This window comes from Scomber japonicus, chromosome 1, assembly GCF_027409825.1.
Source record: "Scomber japonicus isolate fScoJap1 chromosome 1, fScoJap1.pri, whole genome shotgun sequence".
Lineage (NCBI taxonomy): Eukaryota > Metazoa > Chordata > Actinopteri > Scombriformes > Scombridae > Scomber > Scomber japonicus.
Window position 1 is genome coordinate 15647074 of NC_070578.1, and position 16021 is coordinate 15663094.

Here is a 16021-nt window from a genome sequence, read left to right on the forward strand (position 1 = left end):
TGTCATGCCCCCATTTTCTGCCAGCTCTCTACTGTCATTGAATAAGGGCATCCAATATGAATCATAACTTATTAGGAGGTGAATTTTACACCCACACATACAATGAAAGGCATATTGTCAGTGAACACAATCCCAAAATGTCTGCATCTCTTCCAAAGCATCCTTGTATTAATTTACGAAGAGTTGGTCTAACGTTGATGCATCCGCTTTACATGGAACAAAAAGCTATCATCTATAACTACAGGTATTTTCTGAAGTCAGCAGTATGACCATGTCAAGTAATATTCAGAAGGTTGTCTCTTTTTCAAGCTTAATTTGATCCAAAACATCCTATTTGCCTAATTTCATAATTTGCTTACACAATTACTGCCAATTGTGCTGTATCATATACAATTAAAATATTATCAAAGTGCAATGTCTTTACCGAAGTGGTGATGATCAGACAGAGACATAGCACAGCAGATAGTTGATTAAAGATCTTGGTAAGGTCAGTTCTCAGAGAGAAGTATTAGTTGAGAAAAAAAACAATACAGCAGTATGCATTGCTGTATATTTAGTTTTATTGCTACCACTAGGGGGCATAAAATGATAAATTGTCAAATTCCTCAGTTTAATGGCTTTATTTAAAAAAAAAATATATATATATATTAATGTCAAAAAAGCCACATTTGCAGAAACTGATCAAATCTGAACTCCACCTTTGATTGACCTGACCAGTACGCCCTATACATAAGAATACAGAAGTTTGTGAAAGAATGTGTGGATATTTACACTACATTGTGTTTATGTTAGTCTATTATTTTACCTTCTCAATAAAATTGATATGATGGTGTATGACTGAGCGTTTGAGTGGATGGTTGAACATATTTGGGAGAATAAAAAAGTGTGATGGTAAAGTTGGGAAAGAAACAGCAGATTTTACTAACATGGAAATAAGTGACACAAAGCCATGGTTGAATTTTCTGTTTTATTGATATACACTACTTTAGAGCCTACGGTATGATGCAAGGTATTCCCTTTGAATAATTTCAAAAAGCACTGCAGTCTTAAAAATTACAAAAAATTTTAACATACAAAATATACAAGAAATGACAATACAAGGCTCGGTAAACATCAGCTAAACCTGTATTTCCCTTTTATTTTACAAAACATTTCATATAATATATATCTATATCTATATTTATATAGATATAGATATATAAATATATTCAACACTCATACATGTCCCCAACCTCCTTTAGGAATGACATCCATTTCAAAGTATCAAAAATAGAGTTGTACAGTCTCTGTTGCTTTACCATAATGTAAAATGGGAACATATTGTTCGGTCTTTGGTTGTGACTGAAGAAGACGGCAGCCAGAGTTTACTGTGAATGCTGGTTTTGTTTTTTTGTTTTTTTGTTGACTCAAGTCTTTCAAGCTGCAGAACCAGCTTTATATTCAAATAGCCATCTCCCTTCTCGCACCCAACCTTCAATGTCCACACTGTGCCCCCCCCCCTCCCCCCCAAAAAACAAAAAAATAGTTACTGACTTATGTCTTAGTCATGGACAAAAAATTAAATCATCAACCCAGAACAGCATACAGACACACTGACAAACTGGTTTTCAAACAAGAGTTAAGGCATCCTAATAGTTTACATAGTGACATACTCTCACTATCTGAATGTTTACTTTTTTCTTTCCGCTCTGTGAAGTTCATAAGCAATATTACATTTATAATCTCATTTTGTCATATTTAAATGTTGTATCTCACATTTGCTGCTGTTACAGTTTGCATAGCCTAAATACACGGTGTGTGCTTCTGTTGTTGAAAATAGGACTCTCAAAATTCTCGTACAAACAAAAAGAATATTTGGTACAAACACCATCCATGCACACACACACGCACCCGCACACACACACACACACACACACAACCTATTAAGATGCTTGCACTGCGTCCTTGACAAGGCAGATTGGCTGATGGACAAATTCTGGATGCTAACACAAATCAATCAAGCATCTACAACAAGTCTACAGTCTACTTCTATAGGCATCGAGGTCTTTTTTGTCTTTTTTTTCTCATTTTAAAAGGCATCAGGCAGAACTTTAATGCATAGCAGAATCATTTTCACCTGGAAACTGACCTAAAACCGTCCTAAGTAACACTCCTTCAGCTCTCACATGCAGGAGCATAAGGCAAACAAGCCAATGAAAATCTTCCAACCAGAATGACACAAACACACCTGAAAACACGTCACTGAGCCAACTTTCCTTGAGACTGTTATTGCTGCCATACAGGCACTGCATATCTGTCAGAATAGGACAAATAAATCAATACATCCTCGTCTCTGATTGTGAAGTTAACATTGATTATTGCAAAAAAGGGGATGTGTAAGGTCTTGTTATATCCCAATGTGGGGGGCAGGGGGTTCGGGGCAATACATAAAACACTTTTAAACTATTTGTCAGGTTATTTCCCAGTGCACGTCACCTAGGCTGGTGGCTGTCGGGGAAATAGAAGGCACACGAGGGCCCCTGGGAGATTTGGGGGGTTATTGCATGAGAATTGAAGAGGCAGAGAGTTGTCTGTCTCTGTAGATCAATAAAAACACTTCTCTGTAACATGGAAATAATGGGGTGTCTTCACATATATCTTTGAATGAAAATGATCAGGAGGGCTGCCTCAGTCCTGAAACCTGCACGTCCCATTCGCATCTAAACCACGAGGATTCATGAAATCACGTCCACGTGACCCAAGTCACTCATCTGTTTCCTTAAAAAAAAGTCAAACTCAAAGCCAGCTGTGCAAAACAACAAAAAAAAAAGCTTTTGCTACCATTCAAAGCTGCTAAATGTTAATAAGGCATTTGTTCAACTTGAAGAAGATAAAGAAGCACAGTAGAGGGAGCACAAACAGATAAAAGAGAGTAGAGAAGAGAAGAGAGCAAGTTCATGTACAGATATCTACACGGCTGCAAGGTTACTAAAAGTTGTGGAATGTTGCAGGTTGCGGATCCCAGACCAGCACCAGAGGAGCGTCTCCTCCTTGCCAGGACACTGCGCTCCAGACCTGAATGGTTTTTAAATTTAAAGGGGGGAAAAAAAAAGTGAACAGTGACTTCATCACTGAGCCATGAACGAAAAAACAGGGAGATTATGTTTTTTTTCTGTGTTAGCATGACAGGAAAGTTCACTCTAAACTTTTCTGAAAGAATTTACTGACAATTTAGATTCTGATCATTCACGAGGGCTTGATCTGAATTTGGTATAACACTTTTTACAAAGCCACTGCTTATTAAATGACCACAGAGTAGTGAAACAACCCTTTTCTCGCTACCTGTGAGAGCACTGTGCACTCCTGAGTCTCCCCTAATCCTACATGTCTCGAGACGTCTTCATTCATGAAGGTCAATGCTGGTGAGAAGGGGGAGGACAATACACTCTGTTGAATTGTCTCCACTACAAAAAAAAAACGTTATTCGAAACATGAGCGCTCCAGACTCACAGAGAGCTGATTGGTCAGGAAGACAGCAGTGCTTTTAGGCGTCACCTCTAAGGTTGTGAGTCCCATCTTAACATGTAAGCACAGGCCTGAGAACTAACAGACAGCTCTGATCAGCGGAGAGAGAGAAAGCAACATGGCTGTATTCTCCCGCTCGCTATTCAGTTTCATCTGCGTAAAGTTGTGAAATCTGGTTCTACATCTCTACAAAAGATGTTCAGCTTTGTAAAGAGACAAATGCGGGCGTCGTCTTGTCAGGTTGTGTGGGGGTCTAGCAGATCCACTTTTACAGAATCTCAAACTGTATTCTGTCTTCAGACCAAAGTCTAGTCTCTTATCATGTTACACAGAGGACCAGGACCTGGAGCACGGCCTGTGACGCAGCCGTGGTGGGAGTGCATGGAGCTGGATGGGGCAGCCGGCCTGAGCGAGGGCTGAGCTACGACTGGTTGTGTGCTGACGGAGGACCATGAGCGCTGGGGGACTGGGACATGTCTCTGCCGATGATCTCATTCACTGTGAGGAAGAAAGCAAACACAAAAACACTCATTAGTATTTATTCAGAGCAGAATCCTTTCATCTTTGCTCTGTGGCCGCACATAGAAATGTGGTTAGATGAAGAGTTGCGTTTCTGGCCAGCAGAGGGCAGTCGTGTTCCACATTTGAGTTTCTCACCAAACTAAAAGATCAAACTGACAAAAGCTCAAGGTAGAAAAACTCAGATTGGCAAACCCAAAGGTCATAAGGTTAGGCTCTGACATGAGACATAATCACTCCTGACAGAAGAATTGAGAGAAACTATTCCATTAAATCACTCTGAAGTTTTATCACATCAATGCCCACAAACACAGTCCTGCACGGTCGGCCAACCAGCAGTCTGACTGTTACTTCATTAAAGCTTTAATGGTAGCTGAGTAAATGTCCTCAGGCCTGTTAGTGAGGTTTGTAAGAATGACAAAACAGTTGTGTAAATCCAATCCATTGTTAAAACATGTTGTCGAACCCGGAGAGGCGTTCAGGCACAGCATTGTTAATTACTCCAGCAAGTCTGTAAGAGCCTGATTCTAAATAAATAACAGATAGCACTTTTTTCTGCTTTCAGCCAGTGTGCGTGATTGTTTTACATCTGCTGCCTCCATTCACTACTCACACCGGGACCACAAGAAACACAGCAGGCAGCCAGTAAAAAGTGCAGCCATAAAGTAAATCAAACACTTTGACGAGGTGAGGACGACACAAGGACGGAGAGAGGGAGAGAGACAGAGAGACAGAGAGAGAGAGAGAGAGAGAGAGAGAGAGAGAGAGAGAGAGAGAGAGAGAGAGAGAGAGAGAGAGAGAGAGAATGAATATGGGAAGATTTTCCTGTTTGTTTGGAATTCACGGAAAATGTGATGTGAATGGGTTTTTTTCTTCCACTCAGTAGCAACATTTGTACCATGACTTCTTCACATGCTTTCCGTACGTGTGTTTTAAAAAGGTGCTGATCATGGGTCAGAAAGACAGAGTGCAGCAATCAGGCTGGGCAGACTGGTTTGGGTGCAGCAGAGACCTCTGGCCCAGTTTAACAGTGGGAGTTTTATGAGCAAGACGTGTCTGTGCATGACAGTCAAAATGCAGCTCTTCTGCTCTCCATCTTCCGCCGTCCAGTTGTGCAACTGTACTGTAAAACCATACATTCCCCTCAGCTACCATACACAAATGTCTTACTGTAAGTCAATCTTTTTTTTTTTTTTTACAAAGGTGGCAGAAGGGTGACTCAATGATGAGCAAGAAACCGAGACCTGCTTCATGAGAAAAATGAAAATGGATTGAAATTCTCATGAACTATTTAAATTTGATGACACACTGAGTGAACTCTGTAAAATGAAAACAAAAGTTACAATTAACCAAACACAACCTTTGCTCAATTCAGTTCAATATTTGCGACCCTGCATTTAAACCTGCTTCACGTTATCATTGCCTCCTCCTCCCCCTCCCCCTCCTCCCCCTCCTCCTCAGACTACAGGACGCTCTACGGTTGTTGTTTTCCTGTGTGTTGACTGCATGTTTCACCGTCACCACGGTTTACACTTGTCATTTTGAGCCTGGTTGAACGTTCTGTTGTTTTATTTGTGTTTTCTGCTGCTTGCTTTTGTGTCTGGCCACCATCACTCACATCATCCTGTTAGCGTGGGAGGCTCTTCCTTTCCCATGTCAACCATGCTCACACACACATACACACACACACACACACACACACACACACACACATACATACACTCACTCACACTACCACCACATACTTCTGAGACTACACTGTGACTATCAAAGCAAACATTGCCTTTGTGTGTGTGTGTATGTATGTATATATAAAACACTGAGATATATAATACACAACAGTTGGACCACTTTATCAATTGTCACATTAGTTCCATCAGTGAAATAATACTGTGATGGAGGACGACAGATTTCCTTTAAAGGGCACGACCTTACAAAAGACAAATGGTGCAACGGTGCTAAGAATAAACAACATCTTACAGCTGTTAAAGGACCATCAGACAAGAAGAGAAACTAACTGTATGGATGTAATAAAAACAGCACATGCCAGACTCCACACTGACATAGCTGAGACATGTTTTACACTTCACTCAACACTTGGCACACTGTAAGTCAAACACTAACATAGTAGTTCAACCGGCCTCCTGCACAGCTCAAATGTTGTGTGGTAACCTCTGTAACTTTTGTTGATTGATGGGAGAGAATTTGCTCTATCACCACAGGAATATGAGCAACATGGTGAGAAGTGCGACAGACCGACATCAAGTGGGCGTCTGCAGAAACATTTTGCTTTCCGCTGTACTGATCAGATTGTTGCAGAGGCAAACATTAACCTATCAACTGATGAATATGTGAGGAGAGGCACCGGGGGCAACTTGCACAAAACAATCTGAAAAAAAAAGCATGACCTTACATTGATTCCCCGTAATATGATTCACTCAATTTTCTCATAAAAAAAAAAAGGTGGCGGAAGACGGTTCCCGATCTGACACAATCTTTCTCAATATTACAGCTGCACTCTGACTAAATCTTAACAATATGATGATGAAGAAAAAAGAACTTTCAATCAGAGCAAACTTAAAACCTTAAGTCACAAATACCCATACTTGTTTATTTTTTCCATCGCATTTTTCAGCTGCTCCATAAGGAAAGTTATTTTCCTTTGCGTTTGCTATAAACCTCAACGTTCCTCTCAAAGGGAAAATATAGAATAGAGAGCCTTTAGTGTCATTGTACAAGAATATATAATGAGATTTAGAGTGCTCCATCTGAAACAAATGCTCAATAGCCAACAATGCAAACAATAAAAACAACCAGTAGGACAGACAACATAAACAATCACACAGGGAAAAAAGAAAAGGTGTAAAAAAAAAAAAAAAATAGAGACTGGTGTATCACTGGACAAAAAAAGGGAGAGTTACAAATATTTGGTTTGTTTTTTCATATCAATGTTCAGTAGATAATCTATGATTCAGATACAATCATTCAATTTATAAAAGGAGCTCCACACATCAATAATCCAGAAGTGAAAGAGAGGTTTGAGTCGAGCGCAGCATCTGACGAGTTTCATTTGCTGATAGTGTTTTCTCAGATTTACTGGTATGGTTCATGACAGGGCAGCAGAAAGATGATTCAGTGCAGCCCGCTGTAGTAAAAGTGGCTCTAAATGGCTCAGCCGTAGGGAGATCCTCTGCAGATGACTGGGAGGGGGGCTCCCTCGTCAAAATATACATCTATAGTCAGCCGACTGCTACTACTACTGCTGCTACTACTGCTGCTCTCAAGTAGGCTTAAATCAGATGGCTGCTTCTCCTATGTGCTGATGACTCTAATGATTCCTGCTATTATATTTTTGAAAAGGGAATTTTAAAAAAACACCTAATTTAAAGAGTGCACGCTAACATTCATTTTCATCTCTAACCATTCATTCCTGCACATTCAAAATCAGTTCAAATCTGAGTAGAAATACCAACTCTTCTCCTCAAATCCATCAACTATGCTGCGTGATTTAAAACATTGCTTTGGGAGTGTCCTGCAGCCATCAGTCAGTGCTGAACATTTCATTTATAACACTTGTGCAATTGTGTTTCTTTCAGAAGAAGAATGATACATTTTCATATGCTAATGTTCTTTCTTTTCTGTGTGCCAGAGAAACTTCTGCTTCTCTGTGTTGGGGAACAAGGGGAAGATTTAAAACACTGTGAACTAGACTAGTTACCGTAATCTGTTGAATTAATCACCTCTGTTGACTGGCAGTGGGCATCAGAAAGAGTCAAGAATGAGCCAGATTTATCACACTTAAATGTGCCAGAGAAAGATAACCAATACACCTTTAAAAAAATATCAATATGTGGTGATCAACACACCACATCAAAATGTCACATAGTCACTGTTTTTAGAACTTATCAATATAAATGATTACACTAGAGACTACTAACAAATTGAACATATGTTGAATAAAAAATGAAATCAAAAACCTTCCCTGACGAGTTTCACATCTAGCAGGAGACCACTGTGCTTGGGTAATTCTGTGTCTCTGATTCTAACATGCATGTCAAATGAGACACATTGAAGAGATTTCCATAATGCAAAACACAAGTGATGGACATTCAGTACGATAAACATGTCTACTGTCGAAATGGAAAATGGGTAATTATCATAACCCTCTGTGACACATTCAAAAAAGTTCCCCGACCCAAGCATAAAAACATCACTCTGGCAGAGCAGCTTAAGCAAATAACTCAGAGATTGACTGAATCTTTGCTCCAGCAAATGAAGACAACATGCCACAATGGAAAACATTTGTGCAAAGGGAACAGAAAGAGGCAAGACTTGGTTTGCCTGCAAAAGGGAATATCAAAGCACACAATTTCCACTTGCAGCGCCCTGTAATGACATGAACACAGTCTGAGAAAAAAAAATGTGAAGCAAAAGATCCACTGAGCAATCACACTCATAGGAAATAGATGGTCAGTTGATGGAACTTCAAATGAAATCTTCCAGGTCTGCTCAGTAAAGCTCTGCTTCACCACTTTATCACTTGTGTTGTATTCTAATTTCACTTGAGTGAGTGAGTGAGTGAGTGAGTGAGCGCGTGTGAGTGTGGGTGAGGGCACAGAGTGCACCGGAGAAGCTCGTTAAAAAGTCAGTTTCTCAAAGTCACTCATCTCTTTGAATCATCAGTGGATTTCCCATTTGATCTGACGGTAAGTGATTCACAAGACTCCTCCCACCTTTGATGGAGTGCTGCAGAGCGGTGGCTACACTCAGCAGATGACCACAGGACCGGCTTCATGAAGGAAACCACTGGAGCCTAAATGGTCTCTCAGGGACATCAACAAAACCCTATACAATTCTTAATAGTAGTTACTGATGGACTTGATGGCAGAGAGCAAAGGGTTTCTTAAGGACAGGGTACTACAGTAGGGGCACTAACAACAATTTTAATTATTGATTCATCTGTCAATTACTTTGTTTTAAAATAATCTGAAGAGTTCAGTCTATAAAACAAAACTGAAATGTTGTTCAAATCTCCTAAAAAACATTAAGTCCTTACAATTGTGAAGAAGTTCTGCATTAAAAATGACATTAATAATTAATTGATTATCAATAAAAGTTGCTGATTAATTTTCTGCCTGTAAACCAAAGGTCTGCAACTAAACAGCAACATGCTCAGGTGACTCACCCTAAAAAACTGTGACACACACACACTTGCGTGCACACATTTCAGCAGCTTAGCGTTTACTAACAGGAGTGAAAGCTACTTTACTACCTCTGTCAAGTCCTCACATGCGTGCCATGAGAAATGTGGTGACTAACGTTCATTTTGCAGCCAAACGCCAGCGCTCAATATTTGGCTGACGAGCGCAAATCAACACCGACAATCAGGAAGAGCAATGACAGCAGCCAACAAAACGCAGCCACCAAAATCTAGGTGAAACTCGTGATTATTAAAGCACAGACTCATAATTTTGGGTATGTTCACAAACACAAACTAAAACTCAGTATTACTAACAGTTGTTATCCCGACAAGACGGATTTCAAGGCTAAAGAAAAGAGGCACACACCAGCCTTCAACATCTGCCAAGCCCTCTGCATTACACTTTCTAAGACCTTAATTGTATGGAAAGATGACACAGAAAGTCCGTTTCCACTTGTTTCAGGGGAAAAGACCAGTGAATGTTTGCCATTGTTTTTAACGAGCAGCAGTTTGATTGAAATGGGGTTTTTTTTTTCCACTGTTGTTTTTTCCTGCCGTCCAATCAGGAGTTCTGTGTTACTACTCTGTTATGGTTGGTTAATGGCAGCATGAAGCCTCTGACTAAAAGGTCCCATACACACACACACACACACACAGATGATTTATTACTGGTTGCTTCATACCAATAATCCTAATTAAAGAAGCAGATATATTTACATTTCTCTGTGTTAACAATTATGAAAAATCCTGTTAACTTAAGTCAAAGGCTTTTATTTACACTGTTGTAGAATTATGGCTGTTGATTGTTCTGAGTGAAACTTAATGAGTCCTCTGCTCCTTTATAGTACAAAAAATATTATAACGTTCAAATGAATTTTTCAAGTGAATCAAGATAATTGATAACAGTAGCCAAAAAAAGCTTGTTTCTAAGTCTAATTTCATGAATAATTTCATTTGGGATACAAGTCGTATTTCTTGCCACCTGTCAAAGGTAAATCCAATATGCACTGGCGCTTTTTATCTCTTGTCTGGTCGGCCAATTATGGAGAAAAATATCCAAGTCTTTTTTGGACTGCATTTATTGTACTCATTAATGTCTCTCATTTAGGAAACATACAGTTAATGTGTGGGCAAAGAGCAGCCACCCATGAACTGAAGGAGACTTAAAAGTGAGCAGACTGGGGTTAGCAGCACTGACAACACTCTGATAACAAATGGTTACTTGTTTTGATAATGGATCTTGAAATGAAGAAAAAGCAGTGTGCATGTGTGCAAGTCTTAGAGTAACAATGGTGCAGCCTGTTAGACAAAAAATTGACTTTGAAAGATTCAAATGTGATGATGTCATAATTAAAAATAATATATGTGAGGAACCATTGAGCTAAATTTGGGAAACATATTTAGCAACAGCTGCTGGAAGCTTTAGTAAAGACAGAAAAACACACATTTAAAAGATGTGTTCACTGCACGGACACTGTCTTGTGTATTTGGTTACATCTTAGGGATAATGTGTGTCACTCTGTGTGTGTACATTTCTGTCATTACTGCGTCACTGTCTCTCTAGGAGTGCAGGCAGCCGTCCTCTGCCTATTATTAACCCTCAAAAACTGTGCTCCCAGTGTGAGACAGCTGTGCATTTGGGCAGGGCAGGGCAAACAAAAGAGTGTGTTTTGTTTTGAACACACTGCTCGCTCTACCGACACTAACTGCTTACACTCACACATAGATATATACATACACACACACACACACACACGTGCGCTCCCTTCCCATCCACGCTCTGTAAACATAGCGATCGTCACGTGTTGATTAATTTGTTAAATGCATGACTCGGCAGCACAAGAGATTCAGATTGTGTCACCATGACTGCTGTAATCGTCCCATTCTTCAAGCCATTACTGTGTTGACGGAGTAGCCAAACAAACAAGTGTAACCAGGGTTTGGCAAATCTGGTTGACAGTCACAGCGAGGACTAACGAGAGACATTTAAAGTGTTATAACTTTTTTACGACTAGAACCTGTGTTTGTTTTTTCTTCGAGTGCTTACACACCGTGGTCTCTACACCAAATGTACTGAACAGTGACCATGGAAAACCTCTTCTGGATAATATTTCATAATGGCAGCACCAAACTTTACTCTGCTCTGTTTTGATTCAGACATCAAAGCTGTAGAAATATACAAAGCTGCACATTTTAGTGACACTGAGTTATGTCCTGTGCTGCGTTTGTTGAGAGTTCAGGTTTTGCTTTTCCAGTTCATTGCCTTAGCACAACTCTTTTTCCTTTTTTTATTGCAATAAATCCTTACTGTCTGCAGGCTGTAATATCAAACCAGCCATTTAATATAAACATACATATTCCACAACATGCTTTTTTCTTCTTTTTTTTTGGATTGATTCCAATATACTTTGACTATTAAATGAGAATATACTGTAAGTAGCAAAAAGACGTGGTAAATTATCCAGTGTATGCTTTACTTTAATCTCAGGTGCCAAGTATATTTCAGATCGAATGTCTCAGCTGAGTGATCCTGCTGTGGGATTGGACCCTGAACTTGTCGATCCATCTGTCTGTCAGTCTGTCTTTGTCACCTCCTGTGTGTCCTGCGTCGCACACACACACGCATACACACAAAAACAAACACACACACTCACACACACACAAACTCACACATCTACAACATCAAACAGATACACACACACACACACACAATACACTATTTCTCTCTGTCTTTCTCTCGCTCTCTCTCACCCCCCCCCCCCCCCCCCATCCCCACACACACACACACACACACAACAAAACACACATCTCAAGCATGCTTTGGTGTGCGTCACGAGGGCCATCTGCTTGCTAACCAGAGCAGTTTTCGACACGCTCACATTCATAGTCCCTCTCATACCACTTAAACAAGTCTGTGATACTACTGCAATAGTTCATTTCATGTATGAACAAATGATATTGACCATTTTTCTTAGGAAAATTGAATGTTTTACGAAAAAAGGACTTGATGCTACATCTAAACTAGCAGGAAAAACAGTGGAGGATGAGAAAAAAATATAACAGCTGTCAAAGGAGTAACATAATGATGGCAGCTTGTTACTTAACTGTAGATCAGAGGGTTGATTTGCTTATTCTAGCCACATTAATCATGCAGTCAGCCATAGTGCTTATATACACTCCTTAAAATTTTAATTATGCATAATCGCTTTAGGGCATCATTCTGGATTATTTTGTGTGCATAAACAGATTTAACTATTTAAAAACAGCAAGCATATACTTGTGAGTGTACGCTACTCTGTAAATATGTTTTGCCTTTGTGTCCATCCTGATCCGTCTGTCACAAACAGATTCACTGGGGTGAATGTGGTCTACTTAAGAGTGTGCTGCGACCTCTTAAAACGCAGAGCTGGGTGAAGCTCCACGTTGCTTCAAAACATGGCCTACAGAGCTGGGCTGGCACAGAAAGCTATTTTTAGCCACAGGCTCAGAGTTTGAGCTTACATTCCCAGCTGAACCGTGTCACTCACAAACTTTTCTCACACTTTTTTGAAAAAAAGTGCGAGCGCAGCCAGCTACTATAGTTCCAGAGTGGCTGTTTGTCTGTCTGGAGATTAAACTGAGACATTTTTCTGTGAGATGAAAAGCTTCGTCATCGGGCTATTTTTCACAGATTACATGTTTTATTGTGTGTAAGTGTGTGTATGCATAAGTATTACACACTTATGAGCCTCACTGATTGCTGGTTTTCACACATGACTTATTGACAATGGCTCTGTGTTAATTAGGCTGACCCTTGCTAGCACACAATATCACACCTCACCGACACAGCCTCACCAGGCTATTTATTAACCCCAAACCTTTTGGACCTTCATCTGAATATGGCACTGAGGTTAACAAAACCAGGTGAGACTCTGAATGGCAGATAAGGAGGTGGATGATTTAGAGCAATTTAAAGACACGTATTTTAGGTAAAGAAGTAGAGTTCATGGATGAGATAACAAAAGCTGCTAAATGCATGTGCTGACTTCACGGTCAATTGTTAAGTCAACAAGTTCTCCTGAGCATCCTAATTAGAGTTGTTAACGCACGTACGCACACTCACACACACACACACAGGATGTAATTACTGCAGCAGCACAAAAGTGTAGTCTCTGTGCTCTGGCTACAGTCTCGGTGACTGTGCTTTGCAAGTAGCACAAAATGATGCAATCCTCTCGCTCTCTCCAGTCCCAAGTAGCCAAAAAAACAAAAAAAAAAACAAAGTGTAATTAATCTCCTATCTGCTGCCAGAGACACAGAAGCTTAGCGGTTTACAATTAGACACTTTCATATGATACTATTGTTATCAGTCCTATTGTGTCTATGTTACCCAATACTTAGTCACAGGACCCCTCACTAATGAACCTGTGTACACGACTGTGCGCTGCAATGACAGATGAAACGTTATCACTGTAATCAGGCATCAAGGTTTCAGCCCCTTGAAAATACAACTGGTGCTCTGTATTGTTTTACATCATCAGATACAAATTTATCTTGCGCGTCACATATTCTAGGGTAAATTTAATCCCTCAGCGGTCCCTTGTTTTAGACTGAAAATGAGATTGATCACAGATGGATGTGCTCTAAATATCTCATGTAAAAGGACAGGGTGAGGAGGGAAAATGTGATAATGAGAGCAGAAAGGCTGGACTGATAGAAAACTGGAGAAAGAGAGTCAGGTCACACACACACACACACACACACACACACACACAGCAGCAAAGACACACATAAATGAAATGAAAAGAAAAGAAACTAAAGAAAACAAAGTGAAAAGTAGATGGAGGAAGGATGGGTTTCTAATTAATGTATTTTTCTGAGGGCCATCAGTTTTAGAGCTGTGTGACTGTCTCTGTTAGCTTCAGCTTAAAATAAACTACCGTAATCTCTCTGTGGACATACTGTGCTCTTTTCTGGCTTTTCATGAACTGACCAGTCACAACAGAGATGGCAGGTAGTTCTGCACTGCCTGATGACATGTATCTCACTGTTTTTACTGCTTGTTAAAGACGTCAGGCGGGTACTGAGCATGAGTAGATAAAACCAAAACAATTTGTAGCTGCAGATGTAAATATGATAAATATCTCACCATCATCCAGTGTGATGTCCTGCAGGCCAATGGAGCGGAAAGTGGGCTCCCTATCCTCCGGTTCCTGTTTGATGTTCAGCCTCTCCCCTTCTGAGGTGAAGGGCCCCTGTGGGCTTAGAGGGTGAACCAAAGGCCCTGCTGCTACCGGGGACAGGCTGACCATGACAGGGCTTGTGGCCTGGGGAGAAGGCTGTCCTGAATGCTGCTGTTGGAGGGGCCCGAGAGGACTGCCGCATGAGGTGGGGGAGGATGAGGTGGGAGACTGGTAGGGCAGCGAGTGGAGCTGAGGGGAGGAAGGCCCAGAGTGGGGAGAGGGGATCATCCGTGGAGGAGGGGCACTGGATGGTGTGGGGCAGGAGGCTGACCTTTGACTTACCGGGTGGTAGCCCATGGCCCTCTGCAGCTGGGCAGGGTGCTGCCCTACAAGTGGGTGGCCACCGGGAGAGGGCACCTGGGTGGGATTTGGGGAACAATGGAAACCTCCAAGTGTGTGAAGGTGTGGGGATGAGGGGGCGAGCAGGGGTTGCTGGCTCTGGGGAGATCCAACAATGGGGTTGGTGGCTGAAGAGGAGGGAGCTGATGGTGAAGAGCAAGGGGAGCTGGGGTACATCATCCCCATGGTCATCGGGTGTGATGCTGCACTGGGGCTCTGCTGAAAGGGTATCCTCTCATAGCCCTGAGGAGGAAGGTTGGACTGGCCGTTGAAGGGCAGGCTATGACCGTGGCTCTGGCTGTGCTGCATAGGCTGGTAGGAGGGCCTGGAAGGAGCAGGGGCAGAGCTCGGGTGGAACGTCATGTGGCAATCTGCAGGGGGGTGGTGCAAACTGTGACCCTGGAGGTGAGGCAGGTGCTGGAAAGACGGGGAGCCCAGGGAGGGGCAAGGGGCCTGCAGGGGTAGCAGGCCAGGTCCGGAGCCCGTGGCCAGGCCGTGAGGGGAGCTGGACAGAAGGTTGTCCGATGGGTGGCCCTGCTCAGGAGAAGGCAGCTGGGTGCGCACCAGACTGGCAGCATGTGCCAGGGGCATGGACATAGGGGGTACTGCAGCAAGGTCCAGCTCATCTCTGTGCTCCTGTTTTACCATGACTAAAAGGAGAGAGTATTCAAAGAGAAAGGGAGATAGAAAGATGTGACAAAAGAGGAAAGACAGAATGAAAGAGAAAAAAACCATACTGTCAGTTAGGTCTACCATACCCATACACTACAACAAAAACAACAAATGAAGCACACATAATTTATACAATTGTCAAATCAATGCATTGCAACACCAACAATGTCAGTGCTATTTTTACTCCAGGTATTAGTCCTGTGACTTTTACCAACCAAAAAAAAAGCAGACGCTGTTTCAGGTTTTTCCACAATCTCAACCTCCAAAAATTTTCCTCAGGTTTTAAAGTTGAAAAATGTTTAAATGAAGGCTGAAAAACCAGACCACTCAAAGAGGTGAGCTTAGTCTCTGAAATGCATGGATTATGAAATGAGTCTATTTCCAGATGAAAAAAGCCTTTCAATATACAAGTGACATTTTGATAGCAAATGGGGCCATTCCCTTTACTGTGACAGCTCACAGCACTGCTATGCCAATTGGTAACCTATTTCCCAATCTGCTGCCTTGTGACAGTGAGTTTTATTTTTATCCAGCTCGGAATCAGAGGGAGAGCATATGTTGTCAG

The 16021-nt window shown here is 41.4% G+C and overlaps 1 protein-coding gene across 1 annotated transcript in view; it reads right to left on the reverse strand.

Annotated features, from left to right (window-relative positions):
• Positions 1-2344: 2344 nt before the first annotated feature.
• Positions 2345-16021, reverse strand: part of nfatc3a (nuclear factor of activated T cells 3a) — a 61180-nt gene continuing 47503 nt past the window's right edge. Inside the window, exons 9-10 of the mRNA XM_053316200.1 lie at positions 14352-15434; positions 2345-4002 (exon numbers count right to left, since the gene is read on the reverse strand). Coding sequence (XP_053172175.1) covers positions 3926-4002; positions 14352-15434 — 1160 coding nt within the window. The 3' untranslated portion in view covers positions 2345-3925. The remainder of the gene's footprint in view (positions 4003-14351; positions 15435-16021) is intronic.